This window comes from Cervus elaphus, chromosome 15 (genome assembly GCF_910594005.1).
Source record: "Cervus elaphus chromosome 15, mCerEla1.1, whole genome shotgun sequence".
In the NCBI taxonomy this organism is placed as follows: domain Eukaryota; kingdom Metazoa; phylum Chordata; class Mammalia; order Artiodactyla; family Cervidae; genus Cervus; species Cervus elaphus.
Genome location: NC_057829.1, coordinates 64,917,247 through 64,934,287, shown reverse-complemented (window position 1 = coordinate 64,934,287; position 17,041 = coordinate 64,917,247). Strand labels below are relative to the sequence as shown.

The window sequence follows — 17,041 nt, the reverse complement described above, 5'->3', positions numbered from 1 at the left end:
TGATGTGAAAACGCCATGTCTAGTTATACTGGTTTCAAAACTTGGACTAGGTGGGCATACAAACATTTAACAAGTATGAAGGTGCTGCTTCATACTTGTTAGAGGATGGCTATCATTAAAAAAATCAGAAAAACCAAGTGTTGGTGAGTATGTGGGAAAACTGAAACCTATGTGCACTACTGGCAGGAATAAAAAATGGTACAGCCACTATGGATGACAGCATAGCAATTCCTCAAAAAATTATTCATAGAATTACCAAATGATCCAGAAATTCCACTTCTAGATACATATGCAAAAGAACTTAAAGTGTGGACTTGACAAGAGAATTTGTCCACCCATGTTGATAGCAGAAAAATTTACAGTAGTCAAAAAATAGAAGCATCCCAAGTGTATCAATCAACAGATAAATGGATAAACAAAATGAGGTATATACATACAATGGAATCTTATTCAGCTTTAAAAAGGAAGGAAATTCTGACACATGCTACAACATGGATGAACCTTGAAGACCTTACACTAAATAAAACAAGCCAGTCATAAAAGGACAAATACAGTATGATCCCATTTACATGAGGTACCTAGAACAGTCAACTTCATAGTAAAAGAAAGAGTTGTAGCTGCCAGGAGCTAGAGGCAAGGAGAGACTAGGGAGTTACTGTTTAATGGGTATAAAATTTCAGTTAGGGAAAATGGAGGGGAAAAAAAAGTTCTGGAGATGGATGGTGGTGATGGTTGCACAACAATGCAAATGAGTGCTAGGTAACGCCTGTGAAGTATTTAAAAATAATTGAAATGGTCAATTTTATGTGTTATATTTTTGGTCACACACACACAAAATACAAAAAAATCTTTTCTACCCATGCTTCTGATCAAGAATTTTAGCTACCAGATACTAGCTCTGGTAAGCAGAAAGGAATTCATACTACTAATTGATGCAGTATACCATAAAAACCAGGATCTTCCGATACAGCCTGTAAACAAGAACACCTTATTTTTAACACAAATGACTTGTGAAACTATCATAGCACTAGCACAAAATACCTGCTAATTTCTTTTTTTTTAAAAAAGGTAAATTAAAAGTCAGTCATACAAACAGTACATTAAATTTAGCAAGACAGTCATGATGCTAACCTACCTGTGTGTGTCTTCCATCTCCTTCACTAGACGCTCTAAAGTATTTGTGTAAGTCCCACTATGAGCATGTTCCTAAAATAAGAAGAAAATTTAGGAATACTTCATAACATATCTTAGCAGAAGAACTGGGATGCTTTAAGTTACTCAGAAACTAAAAATTATTTATTTTTCAAAAACCTGGGCCAGGAGGATATATATTTTTTAATTATTTTCACCATCATGCTTTAAAAATTGAGAATTCTGTAGTGCAGGCAATTTGATTTTACCATCTATTAGGAAAAGGCACTACTTATAAAAACCCTGCTAGTCTTAGGAACTGACTGCCAACACCCAAGGGCTCCATGGCTACCCTGTCTTTACTTTTAAATTCTACTTTACTGGAATTAAACTACTAATTTTTAGGTGTTACTATGAAACAGTATCACCTTCCCCACCAAATTTTACACACATATGAAAATTTAATTCAGTTTATTCCCAAGATAGAATGAAGCACTTCATAAATAAAATTGCACACCACAATTAACAACATTTCTACACTCTACCTTCATTTACAGCAGTGGTCTCCAAAGCAGGGGGTGTGCAAGGTGATCCATTGGGGTGCAGGAAGAAAATAATAGAACTTCTATTTATATGGAACTTCTATAGAAACTCCAGTAGAACTTACTCTATAGTAACTTCTATATAACTTCTATAGAAAAATACTTTTTCTTCTTCCTTTCAAATTCTGTTTTTTCATATACTTTAGAAAGTACATAGTAGTATAGTAGTACATGTATATAACCTATAAGTATACATATATATTGGGGTACATGCTCTAAATTTGTTTTACTAATAAAAGTATGTCTGATCAAAGAAGTTTGGAGACCACTGATTTACAGTTATAAAGCTAAAAATGTGGGAAACCCATTCACCACAAAAGAACTATACTGCTTTCAGTCTGAGTTGTAACAAACACTGAATTTTAAAGTAAATTCTAACAAATCTATCGCTCTTTCACTAGTCAATCCATTTTTCTCTCTTCAAGTAAAGATAGATGTCGTAGAACTACTTACTGTATAGTCTGATGACTGAGATCTAAGCCCTTTAGAAAGAGCCGGAGGCTTTCCTGTAGCTGTAGGAGTCTGATTGAAGTTCAAAGCCATTATTTCTTCCAGTGATTTTAATGTTTCCTCTTCCTCATCACTCTCTAGGTTATAACCTAAACTTTCTTCATCACTATCAAAATCACCCCTTAGTTTCCTTTTCAGTGCACTGCTACCTGCATTAGAATTTCCTGAACTCTCTTTATCTGAAGGGGCTTTATCTGAAGGTGCTGGTGGGCTTGGAATACATGGCACAACTTCCAAAGCAGCTGGGGGAGACTTTGTAGGAGTGCCATATTCTGAACGTAAAGATCCCCCAGAAATTTTCCCTGAAGATATGTTAGAATCAGCCTTATTAGTCTTTGCTTTGTGTTCCTTGTGTGTGGAGGACTCTGTAGAATGCCCAGAACATTCTTTAGGTGAAGAACGCTCTTTATCTTTTTTAGGAACTGGAAGAGTGCAATTTTTAGCATTTAATGGAACCCGAGAGGAACCAGCACTTGGAACATGAGAAAGCAAAGGTAGAAGTTTTGTCTCCTGTGATGACACAGAGCTAGCAGTTTTATTTTTCTGAAGGTTGCTAGCTTTTTTAACTGCAGACTTTTCCTGAGGTAAAGATAAGTGGGGTTTCGGTATCTTAGTCTCTTTGGTACTTGCCACACGGATTTGGTCACTACTCCTGGAAGAATGGTGCCCAGAATTTGTCGGTGTCAAGTCTGCAGAGGAGCAATCAGCTTCTTCATTTGGGTCCTTGGATATATCTTCCAAGCGCAATACATCACCAGGTGTCTTCAGTGCAATATGTTTTATAAATTTTTCTTTTTGATGTGGTCCATCAGGACGCTTCTCAAGGAACGACTCTTTTGCTTTTGGCATTATAGATTCTCTTGTGCTTTTCAGATCTGAGTCCACAGAGTTCCTTTTTCTTTTGTCAGGGAATTTATTCTGCTTAGAGCCTGCTAAAATTTAATTTTTGCCAGATTAGTGAAAGTATACTTTTCTATCTTATTAAAGTTTATTCAAAGAGTGTCTAGAACACCCTGACAAAGTATTTAAATTCTAAAAGCTTAGGCTGAGATTATCACATATGGAATGAGGAAAAACAGTTACTATTGTATTTAATTATATTCCATATCACATATGGAATGAGGAAAAAGTTAATAATGTATTTATTTCTTTGACATACTCATGTCAAAGCTAATGACAAATGCTCATTTTCACTCAAAAGCTATTAAAAGTTTATTACCTAAATAGAATTAAAGGTGTTACTTGCCAAAACACTAAAAAGCTGTGTATCTGTATCAAGGTAAGGTAAGTTCTCAATTAAAAAATTCCCGTATTTCCCCCTACTATTTATTCTTTCCCATTTATCTTTCTAATCCTCAGCTGTGTTATGGGTTGAACTGTAGCTCCCAAAATAATATGCTGAAGTGTTAACTCCCAGAACCTCAGACTGTGACCTGAATTAGAAACAGGGTTTTTATAGGGGCAATCAAATTAAAATGATGTCATTAGGGTGGGTCCTAATCCAATATAACAGGTGTCCTTATAAAAAGGGGAAATTTGGACACGGAGAAAGACATGCAGAGGGAAGATAATATGAAGACACATACAAAGAAGATGCCATATGACCGGAGTGATGCACCTGCAAATCAAGGAATGCAAAGAATTGTAGATAAACACAAGAAGCTGGAAGAAGTAAGGAAGGATTCTTCCCCTAGAGTTATTGAGAGCATGGCCCTGCTGATAACCTTAGTTGGAGAATTCTAGCTTCGAGAACCATGAGACAATAAATTTTTGTTGTTTTAAGCCATCTAGTTTTAGACACTTTGTATGGCAGCTCTAGGAAACTAATACAACTTGACTCTGTGTTAGGAACTCCATCCAGAAGCACTTTAATTTTAAACACCACATATACATGAATTAACCAGTTTTTTTTTTAATTTCCATTTAAAAATGTGATGTTTCATTAATTCACTCTGAAAAATTCACTATTTATATAATTAGTATTCTCAAAACCAAATTTTCCTAAACCAAGTTTCTACACATGGACAGATGTCCCCACATCTCAAGCTGGATTTAAAAAACAAAAAAACTCAAGAGTTAAGCAATTATTTGGATAAGCTTATCAATACACAGTCTGGAAAATCAATATATAAGAATGAAAAGTTAATTAATAATCAAATGTTCTGGGACTTCCTTGGCAGTCCAAGTGGTTAATAATCTGCCTGCCAATGCAGGGGACGTGTGTTTGATCCCTGGTCTGGGAAGATTCCACATGCTGTGGAGTAACTAAGTCTGTGTGCCACAACTACTGAGCCCAGCTGCCACACCTGCTGCCCCTGTGCCCTACAGGCTGTGTTCCACAAAAGAAACCACTGCAATGAGAAGCCCAAGCACCACAACTGAAGAGTAGCCCTCACTCGCTGCCAACTAGAGAAAAGCCTGTGCACAGCACTGAAGACCTCGTGCAGCCATAAATTAACAAATTTATATAAAACAAACCAACCAACCAACCCAGGGGAACTTCCCTGGTAGTCCAGTAGCTAAGACTAGGCTCCCAATACAGGTGGCCTGGGTTCAATCCCTGGTCAGGGAACTAGATCCCAAATGCTACAACTAAGACTGGTACAGCTAATAAATTAAAACAAAAACAAACTCAATCCCCAAGAGCTCCGGTCTGCATTCTTCTACAGGTATTTCCTATTAGCTGATAAATCATTCCATGCTCTCAGTTTTCTGGGGTTAAATGTCTTAAAATGACAGGGATCCTTTATAGGGCAGGATGACAAATCAAATAACCAAGAAAAGAGAAGACTTGGAGAAGACAAGTCTTCATGATTCTTTTTGTGTTTCCTGTATAATCTTTAGGTTGAATGAATGCTTTACAACATTTCAAATATCTATTAATATAGAAAATACTCAGATAAGACAAGGACTGAGTTTGTAAAAAGAAAAAATCCAAATGCTCAATAGAAGATTGGCTATTACTAAATAATAGAATAGAATAAATTATGGAGGGATTAAGTTGATCCTCAGAATTTAACCATAGGACAGGGCTCTGCAAGATCAATAAGCTAAATGCCTATCCTACCAACATTTCTGAAGTCCCTGAACTTGTATGTCATTAATGAATGTGTAATTATGTATATCATCACAACTATTAAGTGTAACAACAATAATATAAATATAGCATAACATCTGGATTAATATCTATTCACTATGTAGGGAATACTCACATGTGATGTAAAGAACCAACTCATTGGAAAAGACCCTAATGCTGGGAAAGACTGAGAGCAGGAGGAGAAGGGAGCTACATGGGATGGTTGCATGGCATCATTAACTCAATGGACAAGAGTTTGAGCAAACTCTGGGAGATATGAAAAACAAGGAAGCCTGGTGTGCTGCAGTCCATGGAGTTGGAAAGAATTGGGCACATTTAGTGACTGAACAACCACAAATTCACTACCAGATAAACATGCTTCATGTTATCTAGAAAAAAAAAAAATCCCCTTATTCTCTTTATAGTCTATTGATATTCAATTGAAGTATAAATGTATACTAAAATTATTATACCATAATTATTAGTGGGGATTATGAAAATAAAAATATAAGTGAAAGCAATCATTTTAAACCTGCCTCTGAAAATAGAAAGAACCTTTTTCAAGCGGTTTTCAAGAAGAGCAGTATGTGGGATTATATAAAAGGAAACCACTTCAGTCACCACTAGTGAAATCTGCAAACCCATGAACTAAAGAGAACTACTATCTTAGTCATTATCAGAGAAAAAAATGCTGAACAGCCTTTTTGGCAACATCATCACCAGTGGCCCCTTATACTAACAGAGCTAGTGTAAAGATATCTTTTCCCTTCAACAAATATGTTAATACAGTGAGTACACAAGCAATCTCACGGCTGAGAACTTATTGTTCTTTTACTGTAATGTTAAAATGCACTAAAATGTGATCACTAAAACCAAAATTGTTGTAAAAATTAAAACAAACAACACAGATCACTTGGTCAAAATGCAATACACTTCTAGAATGTACAGAAAACAGAGTTCTACATGAAACCAGAAGAATGAGTCAAAACTGTCTCTTTGTACCTGTTTTTTCATCTCTAAAAGCAAGGATGTGAATCAAATGATGATTCACAAAGCACATAGTAAGTGCTCAGTAAATGTTGGCTATTATCAGTACGTCCAATGTATCTTATTGATTGTGGAAATCTGTAAAGCCTGCTTTTCAAAGTTTGCAGTCACAGCAGAAAAAACCGAGATATACCAGATTATTATTAACAGCGGGCATTTTGGGGGGCCTTTCTTTTTCTATGTTATAAACTTTTGTGGTGGCTGAATTTCACAGGGTTTTATCTTCTAGTTAAAAAGAATACTTTAAGAACTACTGAATTAACAGTAGCTGTTTGTTATGTATTTTATCAACAGATACTGAAAGTATAAACGAGTATCATGTAGGTGTCCTTGAATTTGATAATAAAAAGGGGTCTTTATATTTGAAATATTAAGAAACATTGTCTTGAACCATAAGTTTCACACTTAAACAAAGCATCTGCAATATCAAGACCTCAGTCTGTAATTCAAGAATGTAAGATTATGCTTCTTAATGTAGCCAAAGATTCAGAACACTGAATTCCAATATGAGAAACACACTGAAAGGAACTGTTCAAGAAGGCAGAGTCAAGACAAACTACTGTTTATACATACTGAATTCAAGAACTATTCCTTCTTAATAAAACTTTCCCAAACTTTAACCTGAGACACCCAATTTACCTCTAGGAAGGAAACTGTACATTTAAACAAAGTAAAAACCAGTGCCATTAAGACACAAATTTATTTAGAATTTTCAAATTTATTTTGATTCTACCTGAAGCAGGTCCCCATGAATCAGAAGAGGATCTTTTTCTTGAGAGATGTCCGTTTTCCTATTAGCAAAATGAGAAAATATTAATTAGGAGTTGAGAGCAGTCAAGAATATGAACTTTTCTTCATTATATTTAAACAAAGATTTCTAGACTGAATAAAGCAAGCATCAAATTTGGAGATAAATCCAAACTTCTACAGCAAAATACTTTAAACTCAAGTTTTTTCTGAAAAATGAAGTATTTCTGTATTATATGTAAAAATGTCAGTTTTCATAATGTAAATTTAGTAATTTTTATTAACAGCTCAAGATTAAAACTAGAGCACTGTACTATTTATTTTAAAAAAGAAATAGCCTAATATTTGCCAATCAAACAGGTACAACTCCCTCTTCAATACTTCTGTTTAGGTACTAATGCACCACCAAACACCGAAATCTTATGAAAATGAACCAATTACTACCTCTATTGATCATTAGCAAATCTCACTGGTAAAGGCACCAAAGTCCTTGCAAATAAACCCATGAGTTTATAAATATATTTCCAGCTATTCACTCTTATAAAGTCATACTTTGGTTTATTTTTGGTCCATCTGGTTTTAAAACTATAGCATCTTATATTAACATAGCACTTTGTTATCTCATCTTCCTTTAGTTGCTCAATACATAGAGAAGCTCTTTGAAACAGGTACACTTAACAACTTGACTTTCCAGGGGAGAGGGACAGTTTTTATGCTAATCTAAGTTTGGTCTATTCTCAAAAGAGAAAACTGATGAGCTTAAGATGTTATTTGGATAGTTTTCTAAGATGCCATCATTTTGTAGGTTTTCCAGGGCCCATATTTAATTATTTAAGACATACATAACATAAACCAGTGATTCTCAAACTTCAGGGCAGCCTAATTTAAAAATAACTGTACTCACCTTAAAAAAAAAAAAAAAATGCTTATTTTCCTGATTAAGGAACATCTTTGTTCCTGGTCTGAAAAAATTAAGGGCAGAAAACACTGCTTTACGTCAGCCATCAGAAATGTTTTGATGGACAGTTGGAGGAAACTTAATGAAACTAGCTTCTGTATCAGTATTTCCCTAACAAAAGGCACCATATTGTTATCAAACATTTTTATATTTAGTATTCTAAATATGATAAAACAGTAGCAAGCAAATTTAGCATTTATTGCACATACCAGGTTTGAAAGATTACTGTTTCCAGGTGTGACATCATTCTGTTTACTCAGTTCCTGCCTTGGTTTGCATTTTCTTTCTATACTAGAAGATTTTAAGGAAAGATTGCTTGCTTCTGAGAAAGAATTTTCTGAGTTGATTCTCTGCTCCATTTGCTCCCTTCTCAATCTCTTTAGTTCTCTTTCTCTGCAGTAAGAAGCTAGAGATAACTGGAACTTAGCTCCCAGTGGGCTTTCTCCTGGGTGGTGCCTGGATAGGCTGCTCCTGCTGCTAAGACTTCGGGAGCTGTTCTTGAAGATGTCAGCTTCTGTCACCGTGGCCTGCTTCTTAGAATCTGCACTGATCCTGCCTCGATTGCCATCATTCTTCTCCCTGCTATTTTCATGAATGAAATGTGACTTCCTTCCCTCTGAAGACTGATGTTTTTTCTTGGTCTCTTTTGACAAGAGATATGAAGGAGGAACGTATTTTGTAACTGCCTTTGAATATTTGGTGTCCAGTGACACACAAGGCTGATGTGACTCATGTACACCATGGTCTCTATGGTGCTTTTTAACACCTTTTATGAATGCCTCTAAGACGGGGCTCTTTTCTGATGGCACTCTTTTGGGTTTAGAACTTTTTGGTGAGGATAGTTTCCTTTCAAACTGCTCTGTCCCACTGATGGACAATCCACTTTCTCCATATTTGATGTTCGATTTTTGTGGAGAATCCAACATACGTCTATCTGAATAGCCAATTAAAACAAATGCACATTGTATGTTATTAAAAATAGCACAAACTATTACACTTGTATAAATATTATAAATTAACACTTAAAATATTAAGCTATTACAAATGTTTTCAAATTTATATTTAAATAATGATACACATTTTATGGGGGGGGAGAAATTAAGACATGATTTTAAAGCCTTACTTTCATAAAGCTCTCTTTCACCACATCATGTTCTCCATGGTTCTATTTATGAAGTTACTTTAACCCAGAATCAAAATAGTATACTTAATGAACATTATTGACTTGAATCTTTTAAATGTAAGAAAGCATAACAGCAGAGTTTCTTCATGATTTTAGAACTTGTTTATCTTTGTAAACAACACTGTATCTTCTTTATATTTTCAATTTTGAACACCATGTTTAATCAAATTAGTAAGTTTATAGTAGATTTAAAAATCGACTCCATCTCCCTCCCCAAAAGATCCCACAAAAAATGCATGAACAGTATACATACCTTGTTTTGAAGCTGGTTTGAAGAAATCTATAATTGACTGTTTCCTGAAAATAAAAGCATAACTAATATGGAATCACACTGGCAAATATTAAAACTTCAATAATTCAGATTAAGTTGAGAATACTAGTAGATTTACAGATTAGAGGCTTAATTTCACTATCTGGCTTAATCATGTTCTGACAATACTACTTTGCCAAGCTGATTATAAAAAAAAATTTCTTTAATATAGTTCCTGTAGGAGTAAATTTATAAAAGCAAAATTGAAGTTTATATACTTTTTAGTACAAAAATGATAAGACTGGAGTGTGGATCTAAGGAATTGGTAGACAGCTTTTTAGCACTGAAAGGCTTGCTGCTATGTGGAAGAACAGAAGAATCTGAAGGGATCTGATCCTACTCCTTGATATCTCCAGTGACAGGTACAAAATTTGTTCTAGATATGTTTGCTGAATGAATAATGGAGATTATAAAAACCAATTAAAACTTGAGCAGACTCTTAAGAGTAGATGGTAGAATGGCAAATATGGCTGATTTTGCTGGTTTGGAGAGGCAGCTAAAGAGTGTGCTGAGCAGAAGGCAGAAAAAGTTCTAACCTTATACTATATTCTTTATACACTACAGTGGGATGTTAATCTAAATAATAGCAAAAATTGGAACAAGGAGTGTTTCAAAGTCTTAATTTACTAAGAATTCTTAAGATATTTACAAAATCAACGTGTTGCCGGGGAAAAAAACAAAACAGAGAAAAAGACATTAAGGAGTAAAGGATGACAAAAACCAAACTTTTAATTTTTAAGGATTTCTGCACTCTACAATGAACACAAAGTGAAGTAGGACCATATTACCAGAATTTTGTACTCTGATTTGTTCATGTATTTAGTTTCCAACTGCACAGAGCGGTGTTATTACTAAGTAGAGCAAAAAAACCACCTTTCTGGCAAATTTTGCTGAAATTTCTTCGTTTTAGCTGAAAGAAAATAAGCGGTAGACAAGTTCCCCTAAACATTTATCCACTATGAGGTTGGACTGCTCAGAGAAAACTTGAACAATGTAAGTCCCTGAAGTTTATGCTGCTTTTACATCTTGCACTCTTTACTAGCCACATCAGAATAGCAATGCCCATCTTTAAGGGTTTACTGACAGTCTACAATGTTTGCTTGAGATATTAATAGAAAAGCTAAGCAGCCTTGAAATGAATGCTAATGGAGAATCTATGCATTTTTTTCTTCATGAAATAAATTACATCAGAGTAAAGAAATACTACAGATTTTGCAAAGGGGAGAAGGATAATGCCTTGCTATTGGTTGAGTACAGGGAGGTGAGAAAGGGCTAAAAAGCAGCTAATTAACTTAAAACAAGATAATACTGAATGTTTTTACATTAATTACTAAAAGTAACACTGTATCTCTTCCCTAAAGTATTACATCTTTTTGTTCATTACACCTGGGAGAAAAATGGCTTTGGGTATAACACAAGAAACCTGTAAAATAACCATGAATGTAACTTTCAAGAAGTAACAATCCCCTAAATTCAAATGCACAGAAAGGTCCATTATGTATTTATAACTAGTTAAACAAAATTATTTATAACAGCACACAAACCCTTATCTTAAACTTTTTTGGGAACCAATGCGTTTTAGAATTCTGAATTTACTGGATTTTAGAAAGGCGGTAACCTGGATGCATTATGGAAAGCCCCCAGTGGGGTCTGAGATTGCACTCTGTAAGCAAATAGGTAAATGTTTTTCCATCAAAACTTAGACTCTCATTTAAAGGGAAGAAGACCAATTATAGCCTTCCTCTAGTTCTGATCAGGTTTGGCTGCCAAGTTACATGTGGTGCCAAACTTACTGGAAACTTTCGGTTTTCATAAGTTTCTGGCTTTCAGAATTAAGATAAGGGGTTGTGGACCTGTACCACAATATCAGAAGATAAATTTACTGTTAAACTAACATTACAAGTTTTCAAACTTAAAAAAGACAGTACCAAGTTCGAAGAGAATTTAAACATGTTTTATTGTCAGAGAATGTCATTTGATGAAACTCTCCATCTTTTTACATAGCTCCAACAAAATCTTTACAAGAAAACCTGGCCTCTTAGAAAACAACACATTCCTAATCTGCATGTTCTTTAAATTAAGACTTATCGTGTATACTGGACTTTAAAGCAATTCGTGGAAGTGTTTTCCTCATCACATCTTACATAATTTCACCCACAACATAGAAAATGCTTATACCATTCAACCACTAGGATCAGGAGAACTGACAATGCAGAGAAAACCACTTAAGTATGCATTTAGCAGTTAGGGCCCAGAGTCCAGCTAAAATAAAGGACAAAAATCACGTTCTACCTAAGGCGGGTGGTTCGAAGCCATCCAGGCTGTGGTCACTATACCGAGAACACCGTCCCAACTACAGAAAAGGAGACTCGAGCTCCCAGCAGTCCCCGCGTGGAGGCGGGGCAGGGGTTTGCCAGGCCCCGGACGCGGAGGCCTGAGCTCGCGGAGGATGGCGGGAACTGGAAAAGCGACCGTCCGCAGTCCTCCCTCATACCCTTGCCCCCGCGACCCGGCCCCTTCTCAAGCCCTCTGCACGGTACCTGTCCCCAGGACTCTCTGTTTTCTTTCCCGCTGCAGCAGGGACGGTACTACCGGGTCTCAGATGGCAGCGCGGGGGCGACGACCCCGGGGCTGGGGATGAGGGGAAACCTGGCCTAGCGGGCATGCAGCGCCTTGTCATGTCGGCGCCGCTGGCGACGGCGGCATGAGCTGTAGCTGGAGAAGTTGGATGCGTGGTTGCCGTCTTGCTGCTGGGACTCGGGGATGCTGTCGGAGCAGAGGTGGGCGGCACCCCCTTCCCTCTTCATGGCGGTTCTCTCTCTTCGGAAGTGACTCCGGTGCGAGCGGGAAGGAACCTGAGGACCCACAGGGGGCGGGTCTTACTTGAAGCGGCGCGTTCTTATTGGCCGGCACGGGGGTCATTCCAGTAGTGGTGCAATAGAAAGCCGTAGCCTCTCAAGAGAAGGCAGGGTTTCGGGGGAGGGGGGTGGGGAGGAGAGAAGGAACACTATTCCCCCCTCGTCACGTGCACGGAGTGGGGGTGGGGCGCCTCGGCGTTCGGGCCGCGTCCGCCTTGGCGGGCACGCGGGGGCCGGAAGGCGCGGGCTGCCAAGGGCGCTGCGGTAGCTGGCCATACCCGTCTTGCGGAGGGCGAGGGGCAAGATTTGCTGAAGCAAACCCGAGCCCAGCAGTTTCCCTCAATGAAGACGGCCAATAGTTGCTCTTCTTGTGTCACACAATTGTGCCTCAGAAATCCCCAGCTGTTCATTACATCGTTCTCTTAACATAGGCCGAAGTGCCCTGATGCTGTCACCATTTCCTCGGTAGTCGGCACAACCCAATGTGAAGACTTGTTCATTGTGTGAGGGTTCTTGTTGAGTGCTGGAGTGCCTCCTCTCTCTCTTTTTATAAGAAGGAAAAAACCTCATTGAAATAAAGACATTTTATTACACAAACGCATTTTGTTTCTCAGTTGCTGTGATGAGTTATCCATAAAGTGCAGCCAGATTCCTTGGAGATTTTTGAAAGGAACATAAGGTCAGCTTTTAATCACTCATGTTAAGTGTGGACACATAGATTAGTGAAAAGTGCCAGCAGTCTCCAATTCTTTGTAAAACGTTTGTGCTTTGGAGGCTGTTAGCTAGGGTTTTCCCTGCAAACTGAGAAGGCTGGTCTGAGTAGCTCTGACCTTCAGTTTCCACATCTATAAAATGGGCATTCTACTTTTCTGGGTAATTGCTTATAAAAATGATAAGCCATGCAAAGTGCACAGCTCAGAGACTCTCATGTGGTAAGTACTGTGTGAATTAATGTTCCCTTGCCATTGTTCTTTAAACAGACTCTCTAACTTACTATAAAATCTTCCAGAGATGGGTCTGATATTGTTATAATAACTAGTAACCAAAATATCAGTCTTAATGATGTTCAAGCCATAACTGTTAGGCCTGTTCAATCAGTTGGGTGGAACAAAATCTTAAATGACACTGAAGAAGTTAGACAGGTCTTTCAAGTTTATTGTACTGAGATTTAACGGCTTCTGTAGCTAAGCACGCCTGACTGGCCTGAAGTTCACCTCTTTCCCTCACCTGTTAGCCCTCAGGAGAAAGAATTAATGAATAAAGTGGCTAACAGGGAGGGCAAAGTTGAGGGTAGAAGGTAAACTGAACATACAGGTCTCTCATTCATCCCCAAAGTATATATACATAGGTGGATACTAAGTAGTAGGGATATAGGAAAGGAGCTACTGAAATAAGGGGCATTTTTCTGCTCCCAATATCTGAGAAGTTACTATACCTAGCATTGTTTCTTAGATAAAAAAGAATATAATAGGTGCTCAAAATGTGTTGGATGGTAGTGACTTATATATTTACAGGTTTTTTACACGTTATTTCCAACCTCTTGTATAACTGTGTTCTGGATGTTACTACACTAGCAAGTTCCTATTTCTGTAACTACACACCTATAAAACATTTAATCTGATTCGTTTCATTGCACGCTCAGTCCATAAAAAAGAGTAATGCATAAAAGCACGTTCTGCATGATCAGTTGCTTTTCTTGGATTATAGTATTTGAATCATCCAGCCTCCAAGGTATCGCTTTAAAGGCTGTACTTATGCTACCAAACAATAGTTTTCGAATTTTCTTAATCTGAGCAACAGATTATGGAGTTAAGTGAGGCAAGAAATCCCCTGATCAATAAATGGAGATGGAGTCATAATAAAAACACAATTTAAAAAATCTCTTCTTAACAGGGAAGTAGTTATCTAAATCCTCAATAAGCATCAAGGCTCTTCTTTGTTTAAACTGTGTTTGAGAATGATGCAGATTTAGGTTGCAGGGTGAAATATGCTCTACATATCAACCAGAACAGCTGGGAGCTTCTGAAGCTCTTCCCCCCTCCTGTAAATAGTGTTAGTCTTATTATGTGTTTTTAATCCCTTCTCTTACTTTGAATTAGTGTGTGTATATATCTCTATCTCTATGTACATAAATGGCCTGGAAGCTGTACTAAGTGAAAGATGTTGCTGGTGAGGAGACCAGGGGAGAGAAAAACGGCTGGGGCGAGAGGATGATGAATAAAGTAGACAAGACTGAATTAGAGATTTAAGACAAAATCTCAGCCAAGATTGGAAAAGTAAATGAAGAACTGAAGGCCAATGACCATAAAAGGCTAGTTTGAGATTTCTGTGGATGAGGAAACAAAGACCACAGGAAGAAGTGGCTTCTAGGCATGAGGGTTCTATGGGGTATGGCACAATTTAGCATCCTGTATTGTTAAATAGAGGAGCACAGACCCTGGCCTTGATGGGAAGGGAGAGTCAGTCAGAGAAACAATGTTACCTGCAAAACAGATCAAATCTGCTGGGAGCTCAAGCCCAGCCTGGGAATCCTGAAAGGAGTGAGGGTATAGCTGATGCCAGAGATACAAAGTCACAAAGAGAGAAAACGATTTAGGGAGATGGGCTCATGAAGTACCTTTGCAGGCAGGGACTCTGAGAACAAAAGGTCAGTAAGTTACACAGAATGTTACTAACAAGCTGGGAGCTCTTTTGATTCTACAGTAATGACACAGTTTTGCTCTGACATTGCTACACTCTGGAAGAAACCCCAAGGCTCTTAATGGAGGGTGCTCCAGGGCAGACTGAGAGACAAAGATGGGTTTGCTGCAGAAATGCCTGCTGGTGGCCAAGAATGTGTGTGTGGAGGGGAGGGTAGAGGGTGACCTGGGAGGGGGGATAAGGAGCAGACTCTGAAAAACAGGAAATAATTAACTTGAAAGCCTGACTGAGAAAGACCACGTGATGATATGAAGGAGGGAAGGCGACCTCCAGCCTCTCAAGATTTGCACGAATCACTTTGCAAATAGATGCTGAACTCAAAACCACCCAACAAGGGCTCGGAAAAAGCACTGTGCTCAGTCACTCAGTCGTGTCCGACTCTTAGTGGCCCCATGGGCTATATAGCCCACCAGGCTCCTCTGTCCTTGGGATTTTCCAGGCAAGAATACTGAAGTGGGGTGCCATTTCCTATTTCAGGGGATCTACCTGACCCACTAGCTTGGTTTTAAAGGGCTGCTGGGAAAAAACCAAATGTAATATGATATCATGTCATGTTCTGAAACTTAAACTTCCTGAGAGTTAATTAGAAAAACTGCAGAAGCAGATCTAATGTTAAGGAAAGTTTCTTGTTATTTCATTATGGAATGGTGCAAGATACTGTTTCCCACACTTTAGAGCATGAGTGACATATTTGTAATTTTTGACATACCTGAATGTTTCCTATATTAATATTTAATATTTTTCTGTAAATCACTTTTAAAATTTAAACATTTATTTTAGAAGAAAACTTAAAAATCATTTTCCCACTTAGGGACAACTTTCCAAATGAAAGCTAGTTCTAAAAACTAATTAATAACTAGAAAGAAGTCTCTATGTTTTTTCTAGAGACATCTTGTTTACTACTTTTGTAGGCATAGATATCATTCATCTTATCTGAAAAATAAGACACTGTAGATATTGGTTTGGAACTCCAGCCTGAATCAGATGTTTTTCACACTAGGTTAGCCACTCATTAGAGGGTTTTGAAATTGATGTAATGAGTCACAGGCCACATGAAAAGAGAAAGAGAGACAACGGAATAGAGGGTGCACATAGTGTATGAGTATGTGTTGTTTTGCAAGACTTTTACTTATTTCAGTTGCACAGATGTATTTTATATGGCAATGATGTAAAAGGTATTTCTGTGGCCCTACTGTGGGCAGTAGTGGAAACTTGTGAAAGTTGTTGCTGTAATCTGTATTCATATTTCACACTTCTGTGTATTGGTGAAATAGAACAGCAGAAGCTGCTTGGAGGGCAAAAGATAGGCTTTCTTTGGTCACTCTTGCTGGTGGGGAGGGTGGAGAGACATAACTCGGGCTCCCCTTATGCCCTTTTAAGACCATATTTTCCAAGAGTAGGGGAGGCTTGAAGAGGGAGACAGACTGTCTTTTCAAAGGAGCATGCCTTTACCCCTCCCAGGCTGTAAGAACTTCAAGAGGGGGAGAAGTGGCTGAAGTGGCCCTATCAGACCCCTCCTTGTCTTCAGTAATCTTGAGACTGAGGAAGAAATAGGAGGAAAGGGGAAATGATACAAAAGAGGTAGAAGGACCTTATATACCTTGTCCAACTCACCCCTCACGTGAAACCCTACCACCCTGCAAAGAAGTCTCTTTGAGGATAATACATCTGATCTCATACTTTTGCAATGCTCTGCCCAGAATTCAACACACCTGTAAGACCTTTCTTGATTGGGTTATGACTTACCTCTTCAGAGGCATTCTACCACCACTATTCCTTAAACTGTAAACTTGCGCAGCACCAAAATACTGAACCCTCTATGCCAGATGTGATAAGATGGCCTCCTGAAGGAGCCATCTTTCATCACCTTCTTTTTAAGCTTCCTAAGAGTTCTTTTGTAAAGTTATGGGGTAACATTT

The 17,041-nt window shown here is 37.9% G+C and overlaps 1 protein-coding gene across 5 annotated transcripts in view; it reads right to left on the bottom strand.

The window, feature by feature from the left end:
- SLF2 (SMC5-SMC6 complex localization factor 2) overlaps positions 1-12,806 on the bottom strand; it is a 41,495-nt gene extending 28,689 nt beyond the window's left edge. The window contains exons 1-6 of one of the 5 annotated variants that reach the window (XM_043925493.1): positions 12,105-12,806; positions 9,508-9,551; positions 8,281-9,005; positions 7,100-7,157; positions 2,187-3,175; positions 1,136-1,206 (exon numbers count right to left, since the gene is read on the bottom strand). In XM_043925493.1, the coding sequence (XP_043781428.1) occupies positions 1,136-1,206; positions 2,187-3,175; positions 7,100-7,157; positions 8,281-9,005; positions 9,508-9,551; positions 12,105-12,244 (2,027 nt within the window). In that variant the 5' untranslated portion in view covers positions 12,245-12,806. Of the gene's footprint in view, positions 1-1,135; positions 1,207-2,186; positions 3,176-7,099; positions 7,158-8,280; positions 9,006-9,507; positions 9,552-11,501 lie in introns of those variants that run through there. The other 4 variants (XM_043925494.1, XM_043925495.1, XM_043925496.1 and 1 more) reach the window with 4 other exon arrangements.
- Between the last annotated feature and the right edge of the window lie 4,235 nt (positions 12,807-17,041).